The sequence below is a fragment of the Ammospiza caudacuta genome, chromosome 2, assembly GCF_027887145.1.
Source record: "Ammospiza caudacuta isolate bAmmCau1 chromosome 2, bAmmCau1.pri, whole genome shotgun sequence".
Lineage (NCBI taxonomy): Eukaryota > Metazoa > Chordata > Aves > Passeriformes > Passerellidae > Ammospiza > Ammospiza caudacuta.
In genome coordinates this window covers 19,607,622-19,634,724 of record NC_080594.1, presented here as the reverse complement: position 1 = coordinate 19,634,724, position 27,103 = coordinate 19,607,622, and the positions used below count along the sequence as shown (strand labels likewise).

The window sequence follows — 27,103 nt, the reverse complement described above, 5'->3', positions numbered from 1 at the left end:
GCAGCTCCTGGGGCAGAATCCAGGACTGAGGGTGACTTCAGGCCCACACTCCAGTCACTTCCCCAGCGTTCCCTTGCAGCAGTCATGTGAAAGGCGACACAAGAAGGATCAAGGACTTAAAAGAGTTAAATGAGACAATGACATTTACCTTACATTCACATTGCTCCCCTGTCCTTTACGGCAATGTTTGTCCTATTAACGGCATAGGAAAATACAGAGGCCGATACAGACGTTCCTACACATATGTGCAGGCCTAATATGACAGAAAATAATCAGTGCACGAGTTGAGAAAATATGTTCAAAAGGCTTCACACAGCAGCATCTACCTGCCGACTTCCAAAGGGTGGGTCGGTGAGTGGGTGTTTGTCCATGTCGGGGCATTGAGTAGTGGGGCGCGGAACCTCTTGTACCTCTTGTACAATGGAACTTCGAGCACATGGTGTAAGGAAGAAAGAACATGGTCCAAGAAGGGCACGATCCCGATGTCCCGGGGCACTCCAGCTGCACGGAGTACGAGGAAAGGATTCCTGTAGCAGCACAGGGAGCGGGAGCGGGCGCTGTGCCCGCAGCGGCCTGCGGGGGTCGCTGTGTGAGGGGGGACGAGAGGCAGGGTCGCGGGGCCCCACGTTCGGTCCCCACCATCGCCAGGACACTGCTAAAACTTCCCCCTCCCGCCTGTGGTTCCCTGGCCTCTCTCGCGGGAGGGGGAAGCTGGCTTCTGGCCAGGCTTAAGCCCTCCCGAATAGGAGAGGAAAGGATCATGGGTACTAGAAAGGCAGCAGGAAGACAGGGCAGGGTCGCGGGCGCCAGGTGGGAAGCGACGGCGGCTTCAATCGGAGGCAGCCCTCCAGAGGCTGGGCGGCTGGAAGACTCAGCTCCCCCCGACCACGCAGAGCTCCGCTTAGGAAAAGCATCCCTCTGGATCGCCCCGACGGCACGTGAGCCCTAAAGCCGCTATCACCGGTCCAAGCGCCCGCATTCCCCGGATGCCGCGGCTCCTCCCCCGGCTCTCGCCACCTGCCCCGAGCCGTGGCTGCTGCCCGCCCCTGCCTCCCTTAACCAAGATGGCGGCGGCGGCGACGTCTCCCGTGCTGCCGCGCGGCGGCCGCTCGCGCTCAGTGGTCGCTGCGTCACGATGGCGGCGGCGGCGGGAAATGCGAGTGAGGGCCGGGTGGGGAGTCTGAGGGGCCGGGCCGCCATGGACCCCCCGAGCTGCATGAAGGCTCTGCTCCTCGCAGCCACGGAGTACCGCGCCGCCAGGACAGCGCACAATGCCGCGCTCCTGCAGCGCAGCCTGGAGGTGGGAGCGGCGCCCGTGCCGGGGCGCGGAGGGAGCGGGGCGTGGGGGGTGCTGTGGTATCTGTTGTTATAACGTTTTATGGTGTGTTTGTGTGTTTACAGAGGTGTATTGTGAGTCTATATGCACCCAGGGCAAGCAGATAGTGTGGGTTACAGGGGACTTAATTTTTTATTTATCCCTTAAATTGTAGCCCGCATGAATCGTTCCACAGCTTAAAAAATAGCGTGTGAATGACGAATTGGTCTTGCATCTGGAATTTTCCAGTTCCGTGCTACGTATTTAGACGTGTTTTTACTAAGGAAGTGGACTAGTTCATTTCCCTGATCTTCAGGTACAGCTTTGTGTACAACTTATGTGGTGGCCTTTGAATTAATCTCCAAGTTACTTTTTCAAGTACAGATTTATTTTAATTGCTATTTATTTTAATTTATTTTAATTGCTTTAATTGTTTATGTGAGAGTTAGTATCTCGCTTTGCTTTCTTCCCTGTATCCCTTGTAAGGAGATACAGAGGGAATATACAAAAGCAACATTATGTGTCTCCCATATGCAAAATATAAATCGTGTCTGACTGTATTGGTGTACAGGTATATAATTTTTGGCCTCTTCTTATGAAGGGTTCCGCTAGCTCAGGTTCCATTTTTTCATTCCAGCCACGAGTCCTCCCAAGCCAGCCCTGAGTGCCCCTGCAGATCCTCCCTGCGGAGTGCCACCTTTGGCTCCCTGTCCAGCCTTTGGAAGGCAGGCTGATTGCGACGTGGTTATTCTTTCAAAATAAATAAACTTGGTACTTTCTAAGCATAAAGGAATGAAAACCATTTTCTTTCCATTTCTGCCTCTTTTTTCCCCCCAGCACACGTGAACATCAATGTCCCAATACAATGACACTTACATTCTTAGTTTGTCAAGTAGGACAAAATGCTGTGCAACGTCTTTTGTGTCAATTACATTGTTGCAGTTGAGTAAGTAAGGTTTTTCTCCTTTCATCTCCAGGTTATCTCCGGACTGAAGCTTACCCGTTTTTTTGCTTCAAACCAGATTCTACCAAGTGAATGTCTCAGTTGCCTTGTTGAGCTCCTGGAGGACACTAATATAAACCCTTCTCTGGTCTTGTCTGTGGTTACTTTGCTATCACAGCTAGGTAAGGTCTGCATCTGAACTTTTTATCTTTTGTCTGGACAAGGGAAGATAAGACAGATGCTGTCTTATCTGTCTGTGTTGTGGGTGATTAATGTCTTGGAAGAAGCATGAGGTGTGAAAGATGAAGTATTTTTCATTGTAGTAGAGTGCTTGGCTAAGCTACCTATTAAGAAGTTTTGCAGTGAGATGATTTGAAGTCATCCCTCTGAATGACAATGATCATGCTGAGAATTTATCCAGTGGGTAGAGTGAGAAATTATTCTCTTGTCCTTTATTTTTGGAGCTGGAAACGACTACTTTTTTAATCAAGTGAGAAATGTGGCTAGGGTGTGCGAGGATAGGGAGAAGTGGTGTCACATCCTCTGTTGTAATAACAATCAGTTGGGACTCAGTTTCCTCATGCAGAAGAAGCCAATTATTTATTCTCATAAGTATTTTTACACAGTTTTCACAGACCTTGGGCTCAACTCTGGTTGGCTGGTAGTTTTCTTGCTCCTTAATTCATTGGTTAGAAAGTGCTTGTGTGTGTAGGTGTTAAGACTCTCTCCATCTACAGGTGTTTACATATATCTTTGGTGGATTCTCATGGGACAAATCTATTGTTTATGCAGGTGCCACTTGTTTTTCTCTCTAAGAATAGGTTGTAATGCAAACAAATTCTCATTCTTAGGATTTCTTCACATGGGAACTTAAAAGCTACTGCTAGCTTTAGCTAGAGTAGCAGGGCCTAAGCCATATTTTATAAGACCTTTCTTTTATAACATCTTTTACCTGTCTGCAACAATCCTCAACTGTCATCACCTCAGGTTACCTCTCCCACTGGAGTGTTTGCTGCCAGTGTGGGCTCTCCAATAGCCTGGCCTATGTGCATCAAGCTTCCCAACAGCAAAGAGGTTCTACTGCCTTTTGCTTGTGTATTGAAATGCCTTTTTTATTTTTTTTTTTTTCCCCTCTATTTCATGGAAATGGGACTTCATTATCCAGGGACCTCTGTGCTTAGAGCACAACCTACATATACAGGGAAAAATTATCCCATCATTGCTTAGTTTCTCATCATATATGAGTAGTTATTCAAGATCTGAGTCCTTTATGACGCTCCCTTGTTTATCTTCTCTGATTCATGGAGTTTAAGCCTCTCTGAGCTTCCTTTTATCCTTTTGGAACAATTACTGTGAAATTATATTTGTTATAGGGTTCTGGAAAATTTTAAGAATTAAGTCCTCTTCCAAATGCTCTACTTGTTTTGCTACAACTCTTTGAGGATTGCCTAAGCAGAACTGGCTTCTATTTATTTATTTAACTAATGCTAGATAACCCTATCAGGTTATCAGTTTGAGTCTACCTTTCTACCATAGCATGAGGCAAGAAACTGAGCTCATTAAGATCTAAGCCTTTGAAGTGCAGGTTTCAAGATCTCAGAAATGAAACTTGGTAGGTAGGAAGTAGACTATTCTTTCAGTGTCCAACCATCTTAAGGAAATGGATTAGTGTCATAATTAACTCTATGTCCAAAGGTGAGGTAGAGAGGCAAGAGCATGGGAGCTGTCATTTGTTTGTAATTGCCTTTAAAACATGGGTGAAGAACTGCTCAAAAACATTGGCTTCTGCTTCAGCTGGTAGCTAATAGGACAGTTTCTTTTGCTAATAATTTCCAAATTCCAGCTTCAGACACAGAGACTAGAGAAGCTCTCCAGGACACCTACAATCTGACCAGCGTGCTGGCAGGAGTGGTTCATCGAAGTTCTACTAATCTGAGTGACCCAGTCTTAGTACAGGTAAAGGAACTACTGCTTCATCATGTTTGGCTACTGTTGCATAATGAACATTATACTTTATGCATATAATAACCCTTCAAAAGCTCTGTTGGAAATAATGTGTCAAGGGAAAGTTGATCTTAGCTATGTACTTTATTTGCTGTATGAGGTGGGTGTGACAGGAATTTTACAATTTATAGAGTTCTTTGTACTCTCTTTACTCTTACTGGGCTTCTCACCTGCTCTAATCAAAGAGCCCCTAAGAAATCCCACAAAGCAAAAATAACAACCAACCAAAAAAAATGCTGCTTTTTAAAAATTATTTCAAGAAGTCATTGCTTGAGAGCTCAGAAGATTGATTTCCAGTTGAGGTATTTGGCTGTTTCTCCTGACATAAGCCATTTCATAACAAGCCTGGAGATCATTTTGTCTAATCAGTACTTTGACAGGTAACTGTGAAGGAGTGAAAGGAAAGTTGTGGCTGCTTGTTTTTATGAGAGGTTGGCAGAGCATATGTGGCCTCCTTTTCTCTGGTCAGTGCTATCTGCCAGTGAATGCCAGGCACTGTACTAATCAAAGCTTAAGTGAATGTCTGACTGTCAGTTTGAACTCACTAATTTTAACCTGTCCTTAAAGTTTGATTTATTTTTTTTCAAATATGCACAGGTTTTCCTCTCAGCTTTCAACAAGTACTTGCTGTTTGCCTGTTGTCACTTGTCTCTTTCTGAAAAACAGAAAATTAATTTACTGGTAGTCCTGTGGCTCTTGTTGTGTGGAAAATAAGTCAGGCATCCAGTAAAGATCTCTATTCCTGTGTTTTGTGTATTTCTCAAAGCACTGGGAGTACCACAAGATCTAGGGATCCAAGTGACTCACCAGTCAATAGGAGAGATTTTGCAGTCACCAGATAGATCCAATCTTAAGACCTTGAAGCTCTTAGATATCTTAATATTGAGGTTTTGTTTCAACTGCTAACCTCTGGTGTGATTTTTGTCATGTTTGAGTGTATTGACTTCAGTTATGTGCCAGAAGAGTGCTGTAGAAGGACTTTGCTACCCTTAGATCAGCTGGCAGTCTTTAGAACAAACCTGTTTTCCTGTAGGCATCCTTTCTACAAGAGCTTGCAAAGTGCTTTTTTGGATTTTGATGAGACTTCTAGACCTTTCAATAGGACAAAGCCTGGTTATCACTGACAGAATGGAGAACTTGCTGGTAAGGCAAAGGTGGAGAATTGAATGTGATGCCTTAAGAGGCTGACAGAGCTAAAAAATAAAGAAGTTATTTATTAAAAGGCCTTTAAAGGATACACCTTGGACAGTACAAGAGCCTGGTCAGGACTACCAAGATGGACCCAAAATGGTCACAAGGTTTCACACTTTTATAAGTTTTGGTCTGTTTACACATTGGGGTTAATTGTGCAATTACAGCTTCAGGTTATGAAGTCCCATCCTCCATGTTTGCTCTCTTCAGTTCACTGTTTGGGCCTGAAGCTGGTAACAGTTGTCCTTGGTTCCCAAGCTGGAAAAGGATTGTTTTGTCTATCTACCCTGAGAAGAGAACTTACTAACATTTAGTATAAGGCTCAGAGTTACATACTAAGGCAATACTGAATCTGAAAAATATGAAAGCTAAAACTTAAGGCATCAAATGGGCTGAAAAGGTAACTCCTCTGTCAAGATAAAATCTTAATAATATTTTTGGGGTTTTACTAAGCACATCAGTATGTTAGGACATTACACTGTGCTTGCAGCATCTTATGTAATTGTTATGTTAATGTTGGAGTCTGAAAATTAATTGTGTTGGTTTGATATTTGTCCTTTCAGTTTCATCTTTTGTAACATTTCTCCTGAGATGGTGTAGGACAAGCATGTGAACAGCTTTCTGTTTCCTCAGGGTATTCAGTTGCTGCAGAGACTAACCTACAACGTTCCCATCTTTTGTGCCAGTGCCAACATCGATGGATTAATTTTGTTTCTAATGCATCATGTGTAAGTGTGTACTCAGTGTTTTTTCTAATGGGAAACAGCAAGCTAAGTTTCTGAACTTTCTGAAGACTATTAGAACCTGGTCTCCAGAGTGAGCTGGGCTCTGAAGTTATCACTTTCCTTTGAAAACCATGTACTTGTTGCAGATTGTCAAATGTAGTGATTGTGGGACTTTGAGTGATGGAATATTAATTGGCCTCAGCCCACCTTCACACCTGTGGGAGCAGGGAGCTAATAAAGAGAAAAGCCAGGAGGAAATTCATGCTTGTCACTAGGAGCAGACCTGTTAGATTAATAAAAATTTGATTCAAGTGCTCTTGTAAGAAATCCTATGAAACTTATAAGTATATGTAATAAACAACCTCTGATAGCAGTGATCTCTGATACTTTGGGTTTTTTTCAGATCTACTCAGTTAAAAGCTGTCCACACTGCATGGATTACAGTTTGAATTTTTCTTTGCATGGTGAAATGGTGTCTCATTAAAAAACAAGCTCTTGCCAAGACACAAAACAAAATATAAGTCCCCCAACCATCCAGCTCTCCCAGCTCCCACCCTACAATTTCTTGTAATTAAATTCAGGATGTTTCAATGAAAACATCTTTTCGGCTTTTCTTTTAAGTCAATCCACTGAAGATGAGTTAACAATACCGTGTTTGGGACTCCTGGCAAACCTCTGTCGTCACAACTTGTCTGTTCAAAGTCAGATAAAATCTTCGGTAAGAGCTTTGCTTTTGTGTCATGATTCTCCAGCTTAAGGGTAAGAGTTAATTGACTCTACTAGGTGCCTTAGTACTTCTTTAACACTTTCAGCACTTTAACACTTTCTGCTTATTCTGCCGAAGGGCAGTTGTTTCTCCCATGCTGGAGGAAATAACCAGCAGAACAGGAAGTTGGGTATCCTCTTTCCTTTGGTACATTGCTGCATAGTTGCCCTGGCTTGTATTATGTGTTTGGTTTTTGCAACTGTTCTCTGCAGCTGAAAAGTGAATTGAAAATGTGATCATTCTTCCATAGAAAAACTAAATGTCATTAAAACATAAAGATTATAGGTGGAGTTTTGATAAGCAAAAAGGAAATTTGCTTTTCAAAAGATAAATCAATAAAATAGCACTGATCTTCATGTCAGGGTCCTTGAACCCTCAAATACATATACATATCTGAACTGCTTGGTTCCTCTCTGTTCATATATCAGTGCAAACATTTTATTTTTTAGTTCAGAAAGAGAAATTAATCTACATAAAAGCAAATGTTCTGTTTACCTTGGAAGAGACAGGGGGCAAAAAAAAGGGAGAAACTATTATCAGGTCTGATCATTAATCAGAGAAGGGATAGGAGTCAATTTTCAGTGATTATTTTCTCTTATGGGCTTTAGCAAAATTGCTTTCTCATCTTTCCTTAAAATAATGATGGAATTTCTTCCTTTGTTGGTTCTCTGTTGTTTTGGGGTGTTTTTTCTCATTTTTCCTTATACAGGTTGAAAGGAGAACATTAACATCAATGCCAGCAGAACAATGAAATAGCTTTCCCAGAGAACTGTTACCATACTGACATTTTTTTGTATTATTCATTATTTATATGGCTTATGTATAAATATGTCAAACCTGTAAATTTGATGGGTTTGTAATATCTTTGTTTTTCCTTTTGGCTGTAGAATAATGTGAAGAGTTTCTATCGTACCTTAATAAGTTTCTTGGCCCACAGCAGTTTGACTATGGTTGTGTTTGCGCTTTCGGTGTTATCAAGCCTTACCCTAAATGAAGAAGTAGGAGAAAAAGTAAGTGTGTCTTTGAAGTTGTTTCTATTCTTAAGTTGTAGATAAAACCAATTGTCACACTGCCCAAACAAAATCTTAATTCCAGCTAGTTTTAATGAGCAAGACCCCCAGCAAAGTATGTGCCTATACATAACTGTCTCCTTCTTTCCAGCTCTTTCACGCTCGAAATATCCATCAGACATTTCAGTTAATATTCAATATTGTTGTAAATGGAGATACTCTAACAAGAAAATATTCTGTTGATTTACTCATGGATCTTATGAAGAACCCCAAAGTTGCAGATTATCTTACCAGGTATGGCTCCATTTCCTGAAAGTATTTTTCCTAAGCTCTAGTTGTTTCTTTGCTGTATGCTATTTGAATTCTAAACCAAACACTAGGGGGGAAAAAAATCCCAAGATGCTTTTTGAATGTTGCTAGTTGATTACAATTATAACTGCTATATCTGAATGTAAAGAGTTGCTGGGTTACTAGTTTGATACAGAATTGTGACTTAAAACCTGTTTTTTTCATTGTCGCTGAAGGAACATTGAATACTCTGTTCTGTAATGTTTTATCTGGACAGTGTTGGTAGTCAGACAACAGGATGAGTAGCTATCCTGTCTTTTACAGTGTTATATAGTTGAAGTTACAAGAAGTAATAATTTTTTTGGGAAGATGGTTCTGTGGAGGGCTTGACTAGTAGTTTTGCAAATTTTCCACTAGCAGAATTTAGGGGCTGATTATTAATCTAAATCAAGCAGTAAACATAGCTGAAAAATCATAGCTTATTTTAAGGAATTTGCTTTCATTCTTAGTGATAAATAACTTTAAATATTTTAATGCTTGTGCTGTTAAATTATCAAAAATTTAAATAGAAATTATATTATCAAAACCATCACCGTACTTGAAGTGTTTGGGGATAAGAAGGAGAACAGGGCACTTGCATTCATCACTTGGTGTAAATGTCTAAATGTGCTGAAATTTTGGTTTTATAATTTTTTTCCTCTCTATGCATGCTATAGGTACAAGCACTTCACCTCTTGCCTTGGTCAAGTATTAGATCTTCTTCATGGAAGGGATCCTGATTCATCATCTAAGGTATTTATACTTTTTCTGTTAAAGGCTGAGGCTACATTCCTAAACTAGTTTCTCTTCTGTTATTATAAATAGGTTCCTTGTGTACAAGGGTTGGTCATGAAATACACTGTCTTCAGGACTCTTAAATGACCTAGAGAATTCACCAGGTTTATATTTTCTAGTTATTCAAAAGGCTCTCAGGTTGAATTTGTAATATTGGGGTTTTGCCAGATTGTGTGTCTGCTTTCAGGCAACAGATGTAGAGGCAAAAAGCCAACATAAACACCTTTTGTGCTTTGGCTATTAGAAATTTTGGCATCTACCAGGAATGCAGTATATCCCACTTTGCTCTCTAAACTTTGAATTAATACTATTCAGACTTCTGCTGGTGATCAGGGAACCCTGATGCTAATCCCAAATGTGTAGGAATAAGTGTTCTTGCCTTAGCTGAACAAACAGATGCCACTTCTGTTTAAGCAGTGGACTGTTACATTCAGCTTTGTGTCACTACCACCTTATGTAAATGAAACATTGGCTATCTGTCACTAAAGGCTAAAATATGAAATGTGAAAATGTTGGGGCTAAACATATCTGTGAAACAAATCTGGAGCTTTTTTCTATGAATGTGTTACACATCCTAGTTAATAATAGACGCTACTATTTCTCTCTGTGTGGTTTTGCTGCTGTTTATTTAGTTTAGAGAGGCATGTTGACATGGGACTTTCCAGGGTGGTTTTCTCTTTGTGCATGCTCAGAGAATGGATGTGCATCCATTCCTGTCTCAGAATGTTTTTCTCTTTGATGGCTTTGTTCATGCTGAGTGTGTACATGTTTGTACTTTACTGTATCACTAGCCAGCAGTCATGTCAGAAGAAAAGAATGCAATACACTGAATACTGTCACAAGCCTTCACCAGTCCAGTGAACTGTTTCTGCTGCTGACTTGGCTTTAAAGAAAGGAAATTATTCCTCAAAAAACTCAAGTGCTAAAAGAAGTTGCATAGAACTTGTGTATCTCTTTAGACTTGTGTTATGGGAGCTGCAGTTTCTGTATAAGTTTTTGATTTAAAAGTATTTGAACTCTTCTTCACTTCACACAGATCTTAGAGCTGCTGCTTGCCTTCTGCTCTGTGCTAGAACTGCGTCACACCCTGCGGCAGGCGATACTGGAACCAGCTGGCTTGCCAGTCTCTGCAAACACCAGACTTGGGACTAGCTCAAAGAGTTTTGAACCATCTGTTGCATTGGTGCACTTGTCAAACCAACCATTGGAAGTCTCTGAAGACTGTTCAGGGCTAGCATTGCAACTACTCAAAGAGATTTTTGAGGTACCGAGACTGATAACTGAGTTTAAAGTGCTTCTTAGTAGCTCTTATTTTTAAATTATTTTTAAGCAACTGTTATAGTTTGACTTGAAAAATAGCACATACAAAAATACCTGTAATAAAGTTCATTGTATAATAGTTATGTTGGAAGAAACATACTTCATAAAACAACTGTTCTTTTAAAGACACGCAGTATTTTAGAAATATGCCTGTGTTGTAAGTGGAAGGCAAGGCAGTTTATGAAGTCATGAGGTAGGTAGAACACTATCAGAGTTCCTTTCTAGGACTTACAGAAATGTTTCCCTGTAAACTTCCTCCCCAGTATGGTACTGGTCAGCCATCTTACACCTGAAATAGCAAGAGGCTGGGAAAGCAGGAACAGACTGGTGCAGGAAGGGCTAGAGTAAGCTTGGCTTCCTTGTGTTGTACTTTTCAATATTGACATAAAATGTCTTTACTACAGGATGTTACCAACAATAAGAATGGTAAATCAGCTGAACACTTTATGGATCTTTTGCTACCTGTTCTTCTTGATCATCTTCAGATGCCAGAACAGATTGTGGATGAGCTATTAGTGAAGAAAAAATGTGAAAGAATGGTCAAGGCTATTAATGTCCTCACAAATATCCTTTTAATGTGCTTCTTGGCAACTGATTTATTATTCCTCCACCATGATGTGCTCTAAGATATTAAAAGCCATGTTCACCTTGGGTCACTTTAATAGCTTATAATGACAATATCTGCCCTAATTTTACTTAGGAGTGTCATCTTGCAAGATCTAAAGTAGCTTTCTAATTGCTGTGAAATTATTTTGTAATACAGTGGTGCAGGATAAAATGTTGTGGCTGTTCAACAGAACAGAAGCCATTTGCAGATCAAAAACAAATATGAGTGTTTTCCATTGAAATTGTGGGGAAATTTGGGCAGCCATCTTCTTGATCCATATAGTATTGTTGCCTATCTAAGACAAGTGCAACTCCCAGCCAAATATGATACAAACTTAGATAAGAGAAACTACAAAAAATAACATGGAATTATACAGTTTTACACTCCTCACTGAGTCCTCAGTGTCCACAGTAAGTTTAGTAAGGGGGACATGACTGCAGGGTGTAGTCCTGCATTTAAGCTGAGTTCTGTGGAGAAGTCTCTGCTGGCTCACTTCTAGGTAACTGAGTCTTGTATTAGGGACTGGTCCCTGCCTTTTGTTGACTATGCTTCTTTATGTTATTAAGGTTTGCCTTCACTCTCTGTTTCCAATAAGTGTATGTATTAACTGAAAAAATAGGCATGAATTAATTGCTTTATGTTGTTGGGTAATACAAGCATTTTTAGAGGCTTTTGTGCTTTGATGCCCTAGCTTTTTTGCCCTAGCCTTATTATAAAATATTGCCTTTTGGTGCCAATACCTAGGCATAGGTGTATTGAATTTATTCTTAACTCTGCCTACTGCTCTGCAGAGATGACACACTGAAAATGCATGTCTCGAAGGTGCTGACTGCCAGCCAATGCACATGTCTGATAGAACACCAGTTTCCTTATTGTGGGATTGATACTGGCTTTGGGACAAAATTGGTGGACTCTAAAATGTGGTGAGCACACATATTTATCTAAAATCTAATTAGACATGACTAGAGTGAGAGTTGTGATATTGTTGCAATGGAAAGAATGTAGTAGTTGAAAGTACCATTTAAATCAATATTGGTATTAAATTAAACTTGGTATTTTGTGGACTAAAAAGTAATCTTGCTGGTCAGTTTATTCAGATAATGTTTTTGGCATAAGCTGGAGATCCACTTATGTGGAATGATGACCTTAAACCCCATGCAGTAGTTCAGGCTGATCCAAGTGAAAGCTTACTAGAACTGCTCATGGCATGTGATTTCTCATTTTGATTTTATGCGATCAGAGTTCCAAAATTGGCTATGGGGGGCAACAATTTTCAATTGTTGCACTGAAAATTAAATGCACATTTCTTTCAGCTCAATGTTGTTATAGCTAAAAGTGAATATAGCTATAAATTAGCTATAACTTATAGCTTAGCTATAGCTATAACTTATAGCCAGTTTCACTGGCCAAAACCCAGTGAAATATAATTGGACCTATAATTAAACCCTCCTCACTTTCAACTGGAATTGGTGTGTTTGGTCTTCACTGTTGCTGTCCTTGACATGCTGGAGAAGCTCAGGCACACATCCAGGGAACTCAGTATGATCTCTTTGGTTCTAGCATCATTGCCTTGCTAGATATATTTATTTTCTTTGTGAAGGTATTTATTAGGGTTTTTTTAAATTGACTGGATTTGTCAGTGCTGATTGACATATCTCACCTTTTTTTTTTCCACCCAATTTGCTTTTCTACTTGGATGTTTAAAAGCAAACTTGCTACTGATATTATTTTGAAAACACTTGATCTTATGAGCAGATTGCAGCAGGATGTACCTGATATGAGGGTCAGCTTCTACAAAATGTTACAGGTATGATTTTAGAATGTTTTATGAAATGTATCTGTGAAATAAAGTGTCACTGCACTACAGTAGTTTTAGTTATAAATGTTTTGCATGGTTGTCTCTGAAGTGGTAAAGCTTCTAGGAAAGTACAGTCCCTTATGCACAATTCCTAAAGGTTGTGTCACTATTCTTCTAAAATAACTTCTAAAGTAGTTTACTTTTACTCTCATCATTTGTTTTGGTAATGCATATGAAATCATATTTTAGCTGCTTGCTCCTTTTGAGACTGCATTATGACTGCAGTTTAAAGGTAGCAAACTAGAAAACAATTACCACAGCGATACAATCACTTTTGGGTTTGGTTACTATTAAATATGTACATCTAATGTGGAGCTTTGCATGGCCAAAAGAGTTTCTGGTCAGATGATACCTTAATTTATTACTTTATAGATGGAAAAGCAGTCCAGAGAGTCAAACACTTCTTGCTTCTGGAATAGGAATTGTATAATTTAATGGGTAACATGAGTTTTACAGTCCACAATTAATCCTTATAACTTCTGCTAGTGACCTTTTATGTTGAGTGTCAAGCACTTGAAAACTTGCAGGAATTAAATAGCCTCTTTACCTGTTGAGTTGCCTTTAATGTAAAATGTGATTTCAAGTACTCAGAAGTATAGACTACTTTTAAAATCACATGTCTTCTGTGGACTTCAGGCTCAGAAACTTAGAAGGGCAACCTTCAAGAAGGTAACTTAAGTTTTGAATAAAGCATTTCTGTGTTCATGGGCCTTGTGATGCTTTGGTAGTTTGTGTTTTGTGGGGTTTTTTGTTGTTGTCTGCTGTGTCTTGTTTTGACCAAACAAATTTATTTTTAGGATCAGCGCTTGATTACACCTTTGACATTTGCTTTAACATCAGACCATGGAGAGCGGGTCCAAGTGGGGCTTAAAATACTGTTTGAGGTTGCACCCTTACCGGATTTTCCTGCCCTAGCGTAAGCATTTTTGTGATACTCTGGTTACATTTGACATTTTTGAGTTTAGTGATATTCATGCTTTTTGGAGTACTATTTTCAGCTTATCAGACACAGAAACTTTAGAAAAATTGTCTTGTTTTTGCTTTATGTGCACTTATGAGACCACAGTGATCCTGCAGAGGCCAGAGGAAGCCATCACAATGCTCATGGTGTTCATTTGATGTCAGAGAGCAGAGGAGAGGAGCAATTGACTCCTGTCCCTGTGCTCATATCTCTGAAATCTGTGCTTGGAACTTAGGGTTCATCTGACTGTCTGATTTCTCTCTAATGAACTCTGTCAGATGTGTCATTCTTCAGTTCCTAAAGCTTTACTCACCCTTTTGCAGTATCTTCCATGAAAGAACAGATTAGGCTAAGACACAGGCAGATGGCAGTTCAGGTAGTATTTTAATAAGGTGGTTTAAACAATGGAAAAATTATTGAGAAAATCTGGTGAAGTTCTTATTTCCAGAGATGTAATAAAGTACACAAAAAATATTTCAAATTGTATCACAACCTGGCGTCAAACCTGACAGATATCAAGGTAGCAAGAAAAACCATTACATCAGCAGCAAAAGCCAGGCATGAAAATGTATGCCTTTCTGCTGAGTGAAACAGGGGGCCTGTTGACAAAGGACATGGAAAAAGTTGACATACTGAATGCCTTGTTTGGTCTTCACTGATAAGGATTCCCAAAGGCACAGCAATGTCCCTGAGAGCAATGGGAAAGCCTAGAGGAAGCAAGACATACTCTGGGCGGCACAGGGTCAGCTTATTGGACATCTAAACTAACTGAGCATACAGAAGTCCAGAAGACCTGACAGGATGTGCCCTTGAGTGCTTAGGGAATGTTGTCATTCCAAGGCCACTCCAGAATGCCTTGGAAAATTCATGGTGACTGGGACAGGTTCCTAAGACTAGAAGAAAACAAATGTAACTTCTGTCTTCAAGAATAGCAAAGATGATCAGTAGCGCCCTGAAGTGCACTTGAAGAGTCCTGATGACAGGGCAGAGGAGGGCATTCCCCTCTGCTCTGCTGTGGTGAGGCCACACCTGTAGTGTTGTGTCTAGGCCTGGGCTCTCCAGTGCAAGAGAGATACAGACACCCTAGAGTGAGTCTAGCGAGGAGTTTGAGGGATGAGCATGTATTACACAAGGTGAGACTGCAAGAGCTGAGCTTGCTTACTTTTGGGAAGACTTGCAGGCTTCTTACCAGTGTGTTGAAATGGCTGATAGAAAGGAACAAAAGAGACAGAGCCAGGCTTCTCAGTGGTATCCACTGACAGGATAGATGTAGGCACAAACTGAAATATAAGAAAACCTTTTAGATCTCTTTAAATATCAGAAAAGAGACCCAATTACTGAAAGGTGAGGTCAAACTGAAAAATGTTGCCCAAAGAAGTTGGAGTCTTCATCCTTTGAGAGAGTCAAAATTACAAGGCATAGACCTGGGCAGCCTGCTAAGAGCTGGAGAGTTGAACTAGGTGGTGTGCAGATGGGTCTCTTTCAATCTTAATTATTCCATAATTATATGGGTTTGTGGATATAAGAAATATTTTTATAGTAGCCAGTAATGAATAGTCTGGCTGAAAGAAGAAGGATCTATAAAATCAAATATGTCTGGAATTGTACAATGGAACAGCCAAATAACATGTCTATAAATGCAAGTTAAAAATAAGCTACGCTCGCTTAGGAAGCAATTGAGACAGCACTTCAGTGAGGTGGCTGGGATAGCTTAGTAATTAAGGAATTTATCAAGAGCAAAAAATTTATAACTGGTGCCTCTAGAATCAGCTCTTGATTTATCATTCTTGTTTGAAACATGTTATTGGTACCTGCCTTGAAAATACCAGCCACAAATTACATACAGACGCCTAAATATAGGTGGTTTTTTTCTAAGCTTTTGAGTTCTCTTCCCTGTACAAATTTAAACAGATTGCACTTTTATCTGCATACTTAAATTTTGGTTAAAAGTTACTAAATTAAATGTGTTGTATGCAATATAATATTGTAAAATAAGATGGCAGACAAGGAAAAACTGAGGTTTATTGGTTGCACTCTGCCTTTTCTTGATTTAATCTTATTTTTATGCCAAATAAAAATTCTTACTAATGCTTTCTCCATGTTCTTTGATACAAACAGTGGCCCAGTTAATTTGAATAATAACAGGTGAAATAACCTGTTTCTCAGGTGCATAAGAGATATGATCTGTTGCTCAAAAAGAGCTGAGCACTGTACCCTTTCTGATGAGATTCTGTATTTGTCTTTAAAAGTTAGCCATGATACATTTTTCCCCCCTTTTTCCTGTACCTCTGGCCAGTTTGAGCACATGCCCAACACACATCTTTGTGAGGTGTGGTAATGCAAATGTGGCTGTACATCTCATCTTCAGTCCTTGCAATGCTATTTGTAGCAGGTTGTGTCATTAACAGCCTCATGTTTATACAGGCTGGGTGAAAGCATTGTAGCAAATAATGCCTACAGACAGCAAGAAGTGCAGCACAGAGCAAAGAGAATCCAAATGCAGGCACCTGTGACCGGCACTACTTCAGTGAGGTGTTCTTCATCCTATCCTTCAAGTAATGACTCCAAAGCTTCAAATATTGAGGAATTAATACAAAAACTTCATTCTGGACTAGAGGTTAGTAGAATTTACATACCCTTGTGAAACATTTGACACTTTTTTTACTGGAAGGGACAGAAATGAAAATCCAAGTGTCAGACTACTCTATGTGGAACAGTTAAGTTTGGTTTAGATTCCTGTCTGTTTGGAGTGGGCTCTTTTTACTGAGCTCCTGAGCAGAATTCAGAGATGCTATATTGAGCTACACCTGAAGGTAGGGCTCCTTACTGAGGGCCCTCTCCAGAGGGTGTGCCCACAGTCATCTTAGCTGTCAGATGCAGAGACAGGAGCCAAGTACAGTCCAACTGCTCAGACTTGCAGGGATACATAGAAGGAACCTCCTCTCTCTGCTTCCCAAGAAATAGCCTGCTATAGAGATGCTGTGCTACTTTAGAAAAGCGTGGTGCATCTCTCGTGTGCCTAAACAAGCATACTGACATTCTCCTTTTGTTGGCTGTAGCTGACTCCAGCATTTGCAGCTCAGCTTTTGTGGCCTTCTTGGAAAGGTGCTGTTATTATTTCAGAAGGCAGGTTTTACTTCCCTCTGCAGCAACTTGCATTGTGAATGAAACACCCAACCAGGAACCACATGCCATGTGCTGCTTTGTGGGGCATCCTGGCAGATACTGAATCTATCTCCTCTTTCCCTTTTCTGTTCAAAGCAAGTTAGCTGCTTTGTAGCTGCTTTAGACTGGGAGATGGATTATTGATTCTATTTTGGCTTAAAAGAACAGTATGCAAATTGGATAAAGAAATTGAAAGTTTCTTGCTAACAGCTTGATATCTGTATGAGTGGTATTGCCTCCAGCCTTAGCTTTGCAACTTTTCTCTCTTCGTTGTAACTGATAAAAGTGAAACTCAGAGAGGTACCATTAGCTAGCAGAGAGCTACCATCTCAGAGAGGTGCCAGAATAACAGTGAAAAGGGTCAGGTGAGTCTTCCTTGGCTTACTTTTTGCTCTGCCACTGGATGCTCCCGTTGATCGTTCTTTTCAGGACTGCATGACAGTCTGTGGGTGCATTGCTGTGTTCATGTTAGTGGAAATCAAAGCAAGCACAGGTGCCTACACAGCACTAATGCAGCAGCTTCACAGTAATGTGGCAGATTGTAAACCTGCTTCAATTTTTTTTAGGGTGAAAGTTGTTTAGGAATTGTTGAGTTATTCTTTTCTTAGACCTTCTAATTAGTAATTCAAAAGCAATATACACATTCACTCTAAAATATCCAGTACTTGAGCTCTGTGTATTGTGTGAAGCTCAAATGCTTGTAAAAACATAATTGAGAAAACACTTTTCATAGTATCACTGTTCAGAGAGAACAAAGGGAATTTCGTTCTTAGAGCTTTTCTTGGAGTCATTTCTATCTCCTTTAGATATTTTAAGTTTGCAAGTAGGAAAATAAACTACTTGTTTCATACTTTAGGGACAGAAAAATGAGCTGAGAACTGGAACTGCACAGGGTCTCCTGTTAATTTGCAAAAAGCATTCATACATAGTGGTTCAGGATGCTGCAGGCTTTTCTTAGGTGTTCAATGTATGAACAGCTGGCATAGTTTGCACTTGGTTGTGCATCAGCATCTGTGAACAGCTGCTCAGAACGGGTGTTATAGCAGCACTGCCTAAGAGAAAATACCCTGAAATCTAAGTAGCATTTTCACTTGACTCAGGCATATACTTTAATAAACACTTAGCTCTTGTTGTGCCATCTATGGTGCATTTCCTCTAGTAAGTCACTGGATTAACAGAGTAGGCTTTCTAGGTCTTCAATAGTATCCTTTCCAGTATCCTAGAAAAACTTTCCTGGGCCTTTTCTCCTAATATGTATGTTGAGAAAGCAGCAGAGTATAAACAAGTTTTAACCATATGCATTTTGTGCTGTTAATCTTAGGGCAGATTATTTTAGGTGTCCTGTGAGGGGCCTGCTAATTCTTCAGCAAAGATTGAACCAAGGGGAATGATTTTAGAATGGTGATTTTACCTTTTTATAGTTCTGGACTGATAGTGTTCTGCAGATGAGTCCTATTAAGCCTAACCAGTTCAATTGCTCACAAACTTTCCTCAAGGGTGAGGTGGATATATTTGAGTAGATAGCCTCAGACACAAAAATGTGAATTCAGAAAGTCTAGTGGCAGGGGGAGTTCACAAAACTACTGAGCTCTTTAGTGGCACATTACCTGTGTAAGTAAATTGAAATTTCCACTATCAGTGACTGGAAAACATTTCCACAGATGAAGGAGCCCTTGGCTGATGTGAGGATATCTGACATAATGGATGTCTACGAGCAGAAGCTGTTGGCATTAGCGGTGAGTACAGCCTAATGTGCATGGGGATGCTGCAGTTGGTGCTTTCAGAAAATGTTAATGAGAAATGTTCTCTTTATATGCAGTCTAAAGAAACGAGGCTTCAGGATCTACTGGAAGTAAAGGCAGTAGCTCTGGCTCAGGCTGAGAGGCTGATGGCTCAGTACCGGTGTCAGAGAACCCAGGCTGAGTCTGAGGTTAGTAAAGGAACTTCAAGGTGGGACTGAGTAATGATTATCTGGGTTTAACTGTGATCACATGTGAAAACTATACTGCTTACCTGTAAGCTGTGCTTGCAAGTTAAGGCAGTCCTAAATTTCATCATGAAAATCCTGTTTTCCTCTGGCCTGTTCTTTGGCACAGTTTTCTTTAATGTCATTTCCCTTACAGGACATCAACAAAACCACCCTACTCTGCTTGATATAATTTGCTAGCCATTAGTAATAATTCATCAATATTAAAAAGTAATAAACCCACTTACTAGAATTCTCTGTCGAATTTGCTGGTATGTAAAAAACTGTTTCCTGTTTGTGCCTTTGATTCACTGGTCAGAGATGAACTTTCAAATCAAGCTTGCTTTTGTGGGGTCTGTATTTGGGCTGCACATTGAAAAATGAGAATAATTTCTATTCTTTAAAGTTTACATTAAAGATTGTGCTAGTGGTTACTAAATCCACAGCTTTTACTTTGTTCTTCCCTCAGATTGTCTATAAATGCAGCTAAAGGAATTTAGCGAACCAATTAATTTGTAGTTAATATTAGGTGAGGGAATTTATTCTCTTAATGTAGATGGTGACATTTTGGTGTTAGATCTGTGGCCTCAAACATGCCTAATACAACTGGAAAAACAGAATTAATTCCCTTTAATGTATGTGACTTTTTCTTTCTTTTTATTTGGGGATGTCTTTCCACTCAAAGGCAAGAACTCTTGCTGCAATGCTGAAGGATGCAGAACGAAAAAATGAAGAGCTTAACGATTTGTTGAAGGCTCAACAGGTAGAATATGAAAGAGCACAGACTGATATTGAGCAGCTCTTTCAGCACAACAGGAAATTGCAGGCAGTTGCTGAAGAACATGAAAGACTAAAAAAATCCACTCTTGATCTCCTTCAGAGGTAAGACATGTAGGATCTCTAAACAAATATTTAATTTGAAAAGAGTTCTGATGTCCTTTACTGTGCTAGGCACATTAGAAGAGCAACATTACATGCTGTGTCATGTTCTTAAATGGAAAGGTCATTATTTTTTCTTCTGTGTGCTTGTCAATAAGGTCTTTCAGGAACTCAAACTTATGTTACATTTACATACCTAAATTTATTAATGTATTAACATTCAGCTTTCAGTAGAATGAGAACTGAATTGTAGGTGCTGAAGGTTCAGTTCAGGAAATAGCACAAGCTTTGTATAAAAAGAGAGCATTGTTCTCTAAGACACATAACTAACAATGCTTAGTTCCTGTTAGCATTACACCATGCTCTCCATATCTCTCTTTGATCTTACAAGCTCTCTCTCTCTCTTGCAAGAGTTCTGGAGAAACAGCCAATATCAGTGTGTTTGGATAATGTAGGACTTGGTGTTGTAGGTCAAATCTCTACCAAATTTGACTTACATTAGGTAAAACTGAGGTATGGAGGAAGGAGACGCATTGTGTGTCCTGAATTATTTATAAGCATTATTTCTTTGGGATCTTAAGGTAAAAAGAATATGTGAGACATGCAAAGAACATAAAGATAGAAAATATTTTGAATTAGAACGTGCTTTGGAAGAATAAAGGCTTAAGAGAGCTTTGACTTCTCAACTCATGAACTGACACTAGGTGTCAGCAAGGCAAAGAAACTGATAACACTGAGATCAAGTTTCTTGTTTAATAACGGGAGCAAGCATTATTACACCATTTTGAAAGCATATTGCTGCCAATTGTAAAACTTTTTTTCATTACTAGATTTTTGAATAAGTGTCTAGTATGGTCACTGTGGAAGTGCCTCCATTTTTGCTTGAATTGTAGGCAGTCACACAGTTTGTGAACATGTATTGTCTAATTCATGGGAAATAAACCAGCCTCTGTCTAGGATCTAACAGGTTTAAATTCTCCACACTAGGAACAAAACTTTCTAATCCTTACAATGTGTTTCTAAAGCAAAAACTTACTTTTTAAAACAGCCTTCATACTTCATATATGCTGTTTCTTGAAAGCAATCAATTAACTGACACCAGGGGATAGAATTTGCCTTTCAGTAGGAAGGTAGGAAAATGTTTGCTTAGAGCATGAAATCTGCCTCATAAGCCTGTATTAATTACACACTGCATTGTCTTCAGTATGTTCAGTTTTTAGTATCACAAGACAAGATTATAGAAGATCATAGGGTCCCTTAAAAGATGACTGACATACACAAACTGTTATAGATTAGCTCTTTGCAAATTTCTGAAGGTATTTATAGTTTTGTCAATTCCTAAAAGTTTTCTGCTGGAAGGAGATTGCTTCCTGATCATTAATACTTCAGGATATGTGAGAGATCCTCTGATGCTTGGCTGGTTTGTTTGTTTATCTGTTTTCTTCTTCCAAGTCAAGCATTGGAACAGGCCGCCCAGGGAAGTGGCTGAGTCATCATCCCTGGGGTATCAAAGCTATATAGATGGGGCATTTAGGGACATGGTTTAGTGGTGGACTTGGCAGTGCTGGAGTAATGATCTAAAGGGTCCTTTCTAACCTAAATGATTCTATGATTCTAGGTATGTTGATTTAAAAAGAACAAACCCAAAACATCTAACACACTAACAGCCGGCTGTCACCAAAAAACACTCAGCTGAACACCCCCCTTCCAAAAAACACCTTGCTTGTCACTTGAGTGGGATGATTGCATAGATTACATCAAATATTTTTATTTGGCAAACTATTAAAGTAAAAGCTTTCTTCAAAAGCAATTACATTTCATTTGTAAGTATGAAACAACTGAAAGGCAATATAAAGATCTACAGATTACATGCAGTTCACTAAATAAACAAGTGGAAGCAATGATGAAACTAAATGAATCATTCAAGCAGCAGATCCGTTCGGTCTTTTTAAAGCAAGTGGAGCAGTAAAACTAAATAGCACTTTAGTCTCAGTTTTTCAACTGTGCTTTAAGTAACATCTGAGAAGTAAAGTTAGCCAAAGATGCTTCAGGGTTGGTTTATACATTTATTTTTGATGAGAATCTGTAGGTAATGACTTAGGTTTATTTTATTTGCTCCTTAATTGGTTGGAGTAGTTGGTGAGGGAATATTGACAGACTTCAGCAGTAGTATGAGGAGAAAGATGATGACCCAATTCTTAGGTGCCCTTGGGAGAGCATGGAGGTGTTATTTTGGTTGTTGTTGAATTCTTACTTTTATCATGCAAAAATGTCCTTGTATTTTCTTTTAGTCTGTATGTTTTCTCTTAATATTGTCAAGTTGGAAAAAAAAATAAAACCAAAACAACCAACCCTACTAAATGAACACATTTGAAAGTTACCCTAGAAGTCACAATGGGTGGTATTCTGCCTCTGGTATAAAACATCTTTTTCAACTATAAAACTAGTATTACCTATGTCTTCTTGAAGAGTAATGTTAATTTTTCATTTTTGATGGCTTAAGATAGAGGTCTGCTGTACCTTTCACCAGTGTAACTAAGGGAATATAGGCTCTTGACAGATTTTATTTAATACATAATTTTCAGAAGATGTATTTAAAATATTTTTATAGGCAGGCCTTGTATTCAGCTGAGAAATAAAATGCTGTTGGGAAAGTTCACTTCGCCCTTCCAGGCTCTTGGCTTGTCAGTAATGAGAGCAGTCCAGATCACTGCCTTGAGTTCTGATTCAGATGGAAAATTTTCATACTGATACATTAGTTTGCTCCTGAACAAATTTGGCTACTTACATGGAATGGTGCAATATACAGCTCAGGGTAACTGAGGAGGCACTCTGATGAAACTGACCCTTGTTAATGCCAGTCTGGAGGAGCAGTTTATTATATAGATACTCTTGAACTGCCACAGAAATGGAGACACAGGAAGTGTATTTTCCTCCCTCTTGCTAGAGGCTGCAGCTTAGAAACTGGTAGATAGGAAGTGGATAAACAAGTGAACAAAAGTGACAGCAGATGCCATCTAGGCAAGGCAAGTGGCAAGTAGAATATGCCTTAGAAATTAGTCTGGCTGGTAATGGAAAAGGTAGATTAGCTTCAGAGAGTGTCAAGTGCTCCTGTCAGAGCTGTACTGCTGGTAGATGCCAGTACCTCTGGATTAAATGAGTGTGGAAATGGAGGATTACCCAAACTAGTGAGAGCTGAGGCAGGCCTGTACAAAAGCTTTGTCACTGTCTTATGGTATGGTCACTTTTGAGTGTTGTATGACAATCCAGGAGATGTTCAGAATGGTATTTTTTCTGTGTAGATACAGGGATAATACCTGAAACAGGTTTTACTAATTGCATTGTCTCTTCAGGAGCATAGTAAGAGCTAAAACCCCAGCATCCTTAATCACTAATGGCAGGGAATTTTTACTTGCATTGAATGCCAATTTTAGTTCTGCCACAGTATTTTGAATTATTTGTGGCTGTGATCAAAGGCATCAGTTTCTGGCCTTTGTAGTCTCAGTATCAGCCTTTTCAGTAGCTCCTACCATGATCAGAGAAGGCCAGTGACTGGGTTATGGTGGCAGGAAGGAAATAAGATCTATCTCTGCTCACACCATGCACATTCATAGGATGGATGAAGCTCTTGACAGTAACAGGAAATAATACAAAAATCATTTTAGTTTCTTAGGACAGGGAAATGGTGGCATATCTCATTTTAATCATTAAAATTTATTTCTCTGCACTTTTAGGAATGCTGCACAGTTAGTAGAAAGTGAACATCGCAGAAATGAATTACAGCAACAGCTGCAGGAGAGAGATGGCACAATAGCAAGTAAGTCACCTACCTAAAGGTCACTGAAGCTAGAGAAATAACTGAATTAACTAGATATTGTTATTATAGGTTCTAGATGAGCTGCTGTATCTTAATGCGCAACTTGTAAACCTTAAAAGTTGGGCACAGATACATAATTTAATAGTTAAATGAAACAAATACAAATTGTAATCTTTTAGAAAGGATGCATGAAGTTGATTTCCCAGACTTGACTGAATCTCTGCATCCTGTGTCCCTTCAGGATCTTCTTGCAACATGTCCATTAAAACTATTTTCTGTATGAAATGCAAATTAGAAGAGCTTAATTTAACTCTCTGCAAATGACTTGAAGCAACCTCTAAAATCCATCAGTAGGTGGCACTACTCAGCAATTCAATTAGCAGCCGTGTTGAGTCTAAAAAAAAAATTAATAAAAAAGCCCCTTGTTTCCCTGTCCAATGCAGGATCTGTTTTCTAAGTTTGATATCTGATCTTCTAATTTGTTCATTCTCTTAAGCCTTGCAACAGAATATAAACGTTTTGGAAGAAAAAATAAAAACTCAGCAGAAAGAAAAAACAGATATGGAACAAACTATTGATATTCTTAGAAAGGAACTAAGTGAAACACAGCAAGTAAGGGAAGAACTGAGTGTCAAGGTAAGGGATTACTTGTGCCTGCATTCCTGAGACTGGAGTTTTAGGTATCTGTTTAATTGATAGAGTTGGTCAATCAGTACTTTGGTAGCTAAGTACCTAAAGACCCTAGAGTAGCTGATGTAGTAGTGGACAAGAACAAATTCTCTCGACTTCAATTGCATACCCCTTGAGTTTTAAGTCAGGATCAAGTTCTAATGAGACTCTTTGTGGCATGGCATGTGAGTACATAATGTTGTTGGGAAGGGAAAAAAACCCACCAAGCCTGTGGCATAATGTTAAATAACAAAATGTAATGAATTCCTCTCCAGTAGTTTTGACTACTGAAAATGTAGGTCAGCTTGCTCTCCCTCCCTTCCTCACATTGAATTAAGGTACATATGTATGCACCAAAATGCACCTGGGGTTCTTTTGATCATTGAAATTCTAGTAAAAAACCATTTTTATCTCCAAGAAAGGGTGTCTTTTTTTCAAAAGAGAGATTACTTTGGCTGTACCAAGTCAACAAGATAAAGTTAACAGAAAAAAACAAAAGAAAAAAACCCCACAAAACTAATCCCCCCAGCTTCAGTGCAGCCTTACTTGACTGCAAGTAAGACTCCCTCTAAAATCACAAAGCAGAGATTCATTTTACATGCAAACTGATCAGCAAATGCAAAGTGTGCAGTCTGACTACCAAATTTACTGTGTTTTCATTTCCTGGAAGCAAAAGCTTAATCTCTTCAGGCAATGTTATCCAGTATATAGCAAATATTTCTTTTGTTCTCAGTAAATATTTACTGTTGTGGTGCTTGAAATGAAATGTAGATGGTAGCACGATGATAACGAAGGATTTGGTGCTTTCCCATGGTATCCAACATTTTGCAGTGTGGCAGTAGCTGTAATCACTCATGAGCACCAGCTGAGGGAGATTTCTGAAACAAGCTTGTCATTTTAAAACTGCTTTTTAAATACTTACCTAAGTTCACCATCAGGCCACTCAGCTTTCACTGTATTATGTGTTTTTCCATTGGTAATAGAGGAAGCTATAATATTTTGTTTGTTTCTGCAGGCATCTTCTCTGGAAGTCCAAAAATCCCAGTTAGAAGGATGCTTGGCAGAAAAAGAAGCGCTCATAAATCTGCAGAAGGAAAAACTGGACATACACGCCAGCGTGATTGCAGCAATTCACAAACTAAGTGATGGCAAGCAAAGTGTAGAAACAGTGAACCTCAGTTTGTAGGGCTCTGTTTCCTGTGCTTTACAAACTCTCTTAAGTGAGCTAAATTATAGGGGAGACTGCCAGCTTTGTACACAGCACATGCAGTTTGGTTGCCTTTTTGCATAATGCAGTTATTGCCTAGAAAGGTCAGCAACAAAAAAATGTTATCAGAGCTGCTGAATTAAGGGGTTTTGTTGGAGTTTTGCAAAGTCAGTTTGGAAAGTAACTGTCAGTGTAATGGGTTAAAAACTTTTAGTGTCAAAGTAAATTTGCAGACATTGGTGCTTTCCCTTTAAATGTTTTGGTCATGGGGAAGGGGTAAGTGAATGTTGGGAAGCTTTTGTTGTTTGGATTTTTTTCCTCCTTTTCTACCAGAAAGTGCTTGAGTAAACAAATTCTAGTAGGGAATGCCAAGCATGTTAATAACTAAATTGATAAATGCCAGTTTGACTTTGTCAAATGGTGGAATGGGAGGGAGAAGACATCAAGCTGCTCACCAGAGTAAGGTGGCAATAAGATACGTGTCTGCAGAAAATGGCAAATTAATCTTTAGCATTTATGTGACAGAATCCAGAGTATATCAATATTGATTTTTTTCCTCCCCACCGGAAAAATATATTGTTTCAGTATGCTATTCTAAGCCAAGTATAGCTGAACTCTGGGTTGCATAGAAAATAAATGCACAAACACATCAAGATATTTTGACAGCATTTCTGTGTTCTTTTGTGGTAGTGTTTTTCCAAATGGTAATGAATAGTGGCTAATGGAACTACCAAATAAATTGGTATCTGTTTAAAATTTTATTTTAAAAAGATAATATGTTACTCTTTACTGTAAAAAAAAAAAAAATCCTGGAGATTTTTATACTTCATTCATGCAAAGAAATACCTGTGTAAGGGATTTTGCTGTTAGGCATCATGATATTACCAGTTCTGTAATCAAAATAGTTATGTAATAAAGTTCCCAGTGCTGTTTTCATATTCATGTTATGTGCCTTATCCACCACACTATTGGACTGTTTTTCCCTTTCCCCACAGGCTCTCTTATTTAGTGCAGGGAGTAGCTGGCACCAGCACAAAAAATAGCTCCACAAGAGTCGATTTTTAATTATCTGAGTCACGTCAGGTTGTCAATTGCATGTTCTACAAGCAGAGACTTTTGTGCTGTCTTAGTTCTGAGTACCTTAACATCTCAATATAGGGGGCTCCAGTACTTCTTATCTGAAAGTAGCTGCCTTTTATTCTACGTTATCTGGAGAAAGTTTTCCATTTAACATGTGATTCTGTATGGCTTTGTACATTATTTCATTCATGCCTAAAAATACCCTTAAATGTATATTTATTTTTCTGTACTATGTGTTTTCTGTGCTATTTCACTTTTGGTGTACTTACTGGGAATAATGACACAATAAAGGGTTTGGAGTTGATGCTCTTCAATTCATCACCTATTGTGTGTTGTCTTCATTTTAGTACTCCTCTTTAGTCTAGATTCTGCATCCTTTGATCTTTTTCTATTTCCCTGCTAGTGGTTTATTTTAGGCTTTCATTTTCCCCTTATTCTCCATCTCTTCACCTCTCTTTCACCACTCATTCCAACTGACAGTGCCTACCATTTGCTTTT

General features: G+C 39.2%; 1 protein-coding gene across 1 annotated transcript; it reads left to right on the top strand.

The window, feature by feature from the left end:
* Positions 1-1,161: 1,161 nt before the first annotated feature.
* CIP2A (cellular inhibitor of PP2A) lies at positions 1,162-26,846 on the top strand. Its single transcript, XM_058825572.1, has 20 exons — positions 1,162-1,300; positions 2,293-2,440; positions 4,102-4,214; positions 6,087-6,181; positions 6,800-6,896; positions 7,832-7,954; positions 8,106-8,248; positions 8,959-9,034; positions 10,113-10,340; positions 10,801-10,960; positions 11,785-11,926; positions 12,711-12,810; positions 13,659-13,777; positions 16,247-16,439; positions 18,649-18,723; positions 18,807-18,917; positions 19,639-19,835; positions 23,567-23,649; positions 24,146-24,285; positions 25,334-26,846. Exons 1-20 carry the CDS (start codon positions 1,199-1,201, stop codon positions 25,502-25,504), a joined length of 2,616 nt encoding a protein of 871 aa, XP_058681555.1. The 5' UTR covers positions 1,162-1,198; the 3' UTR covers positions 25,505-26,846.
* Positions 26,847-27,103: the final 257 nt, after the last annotated feature.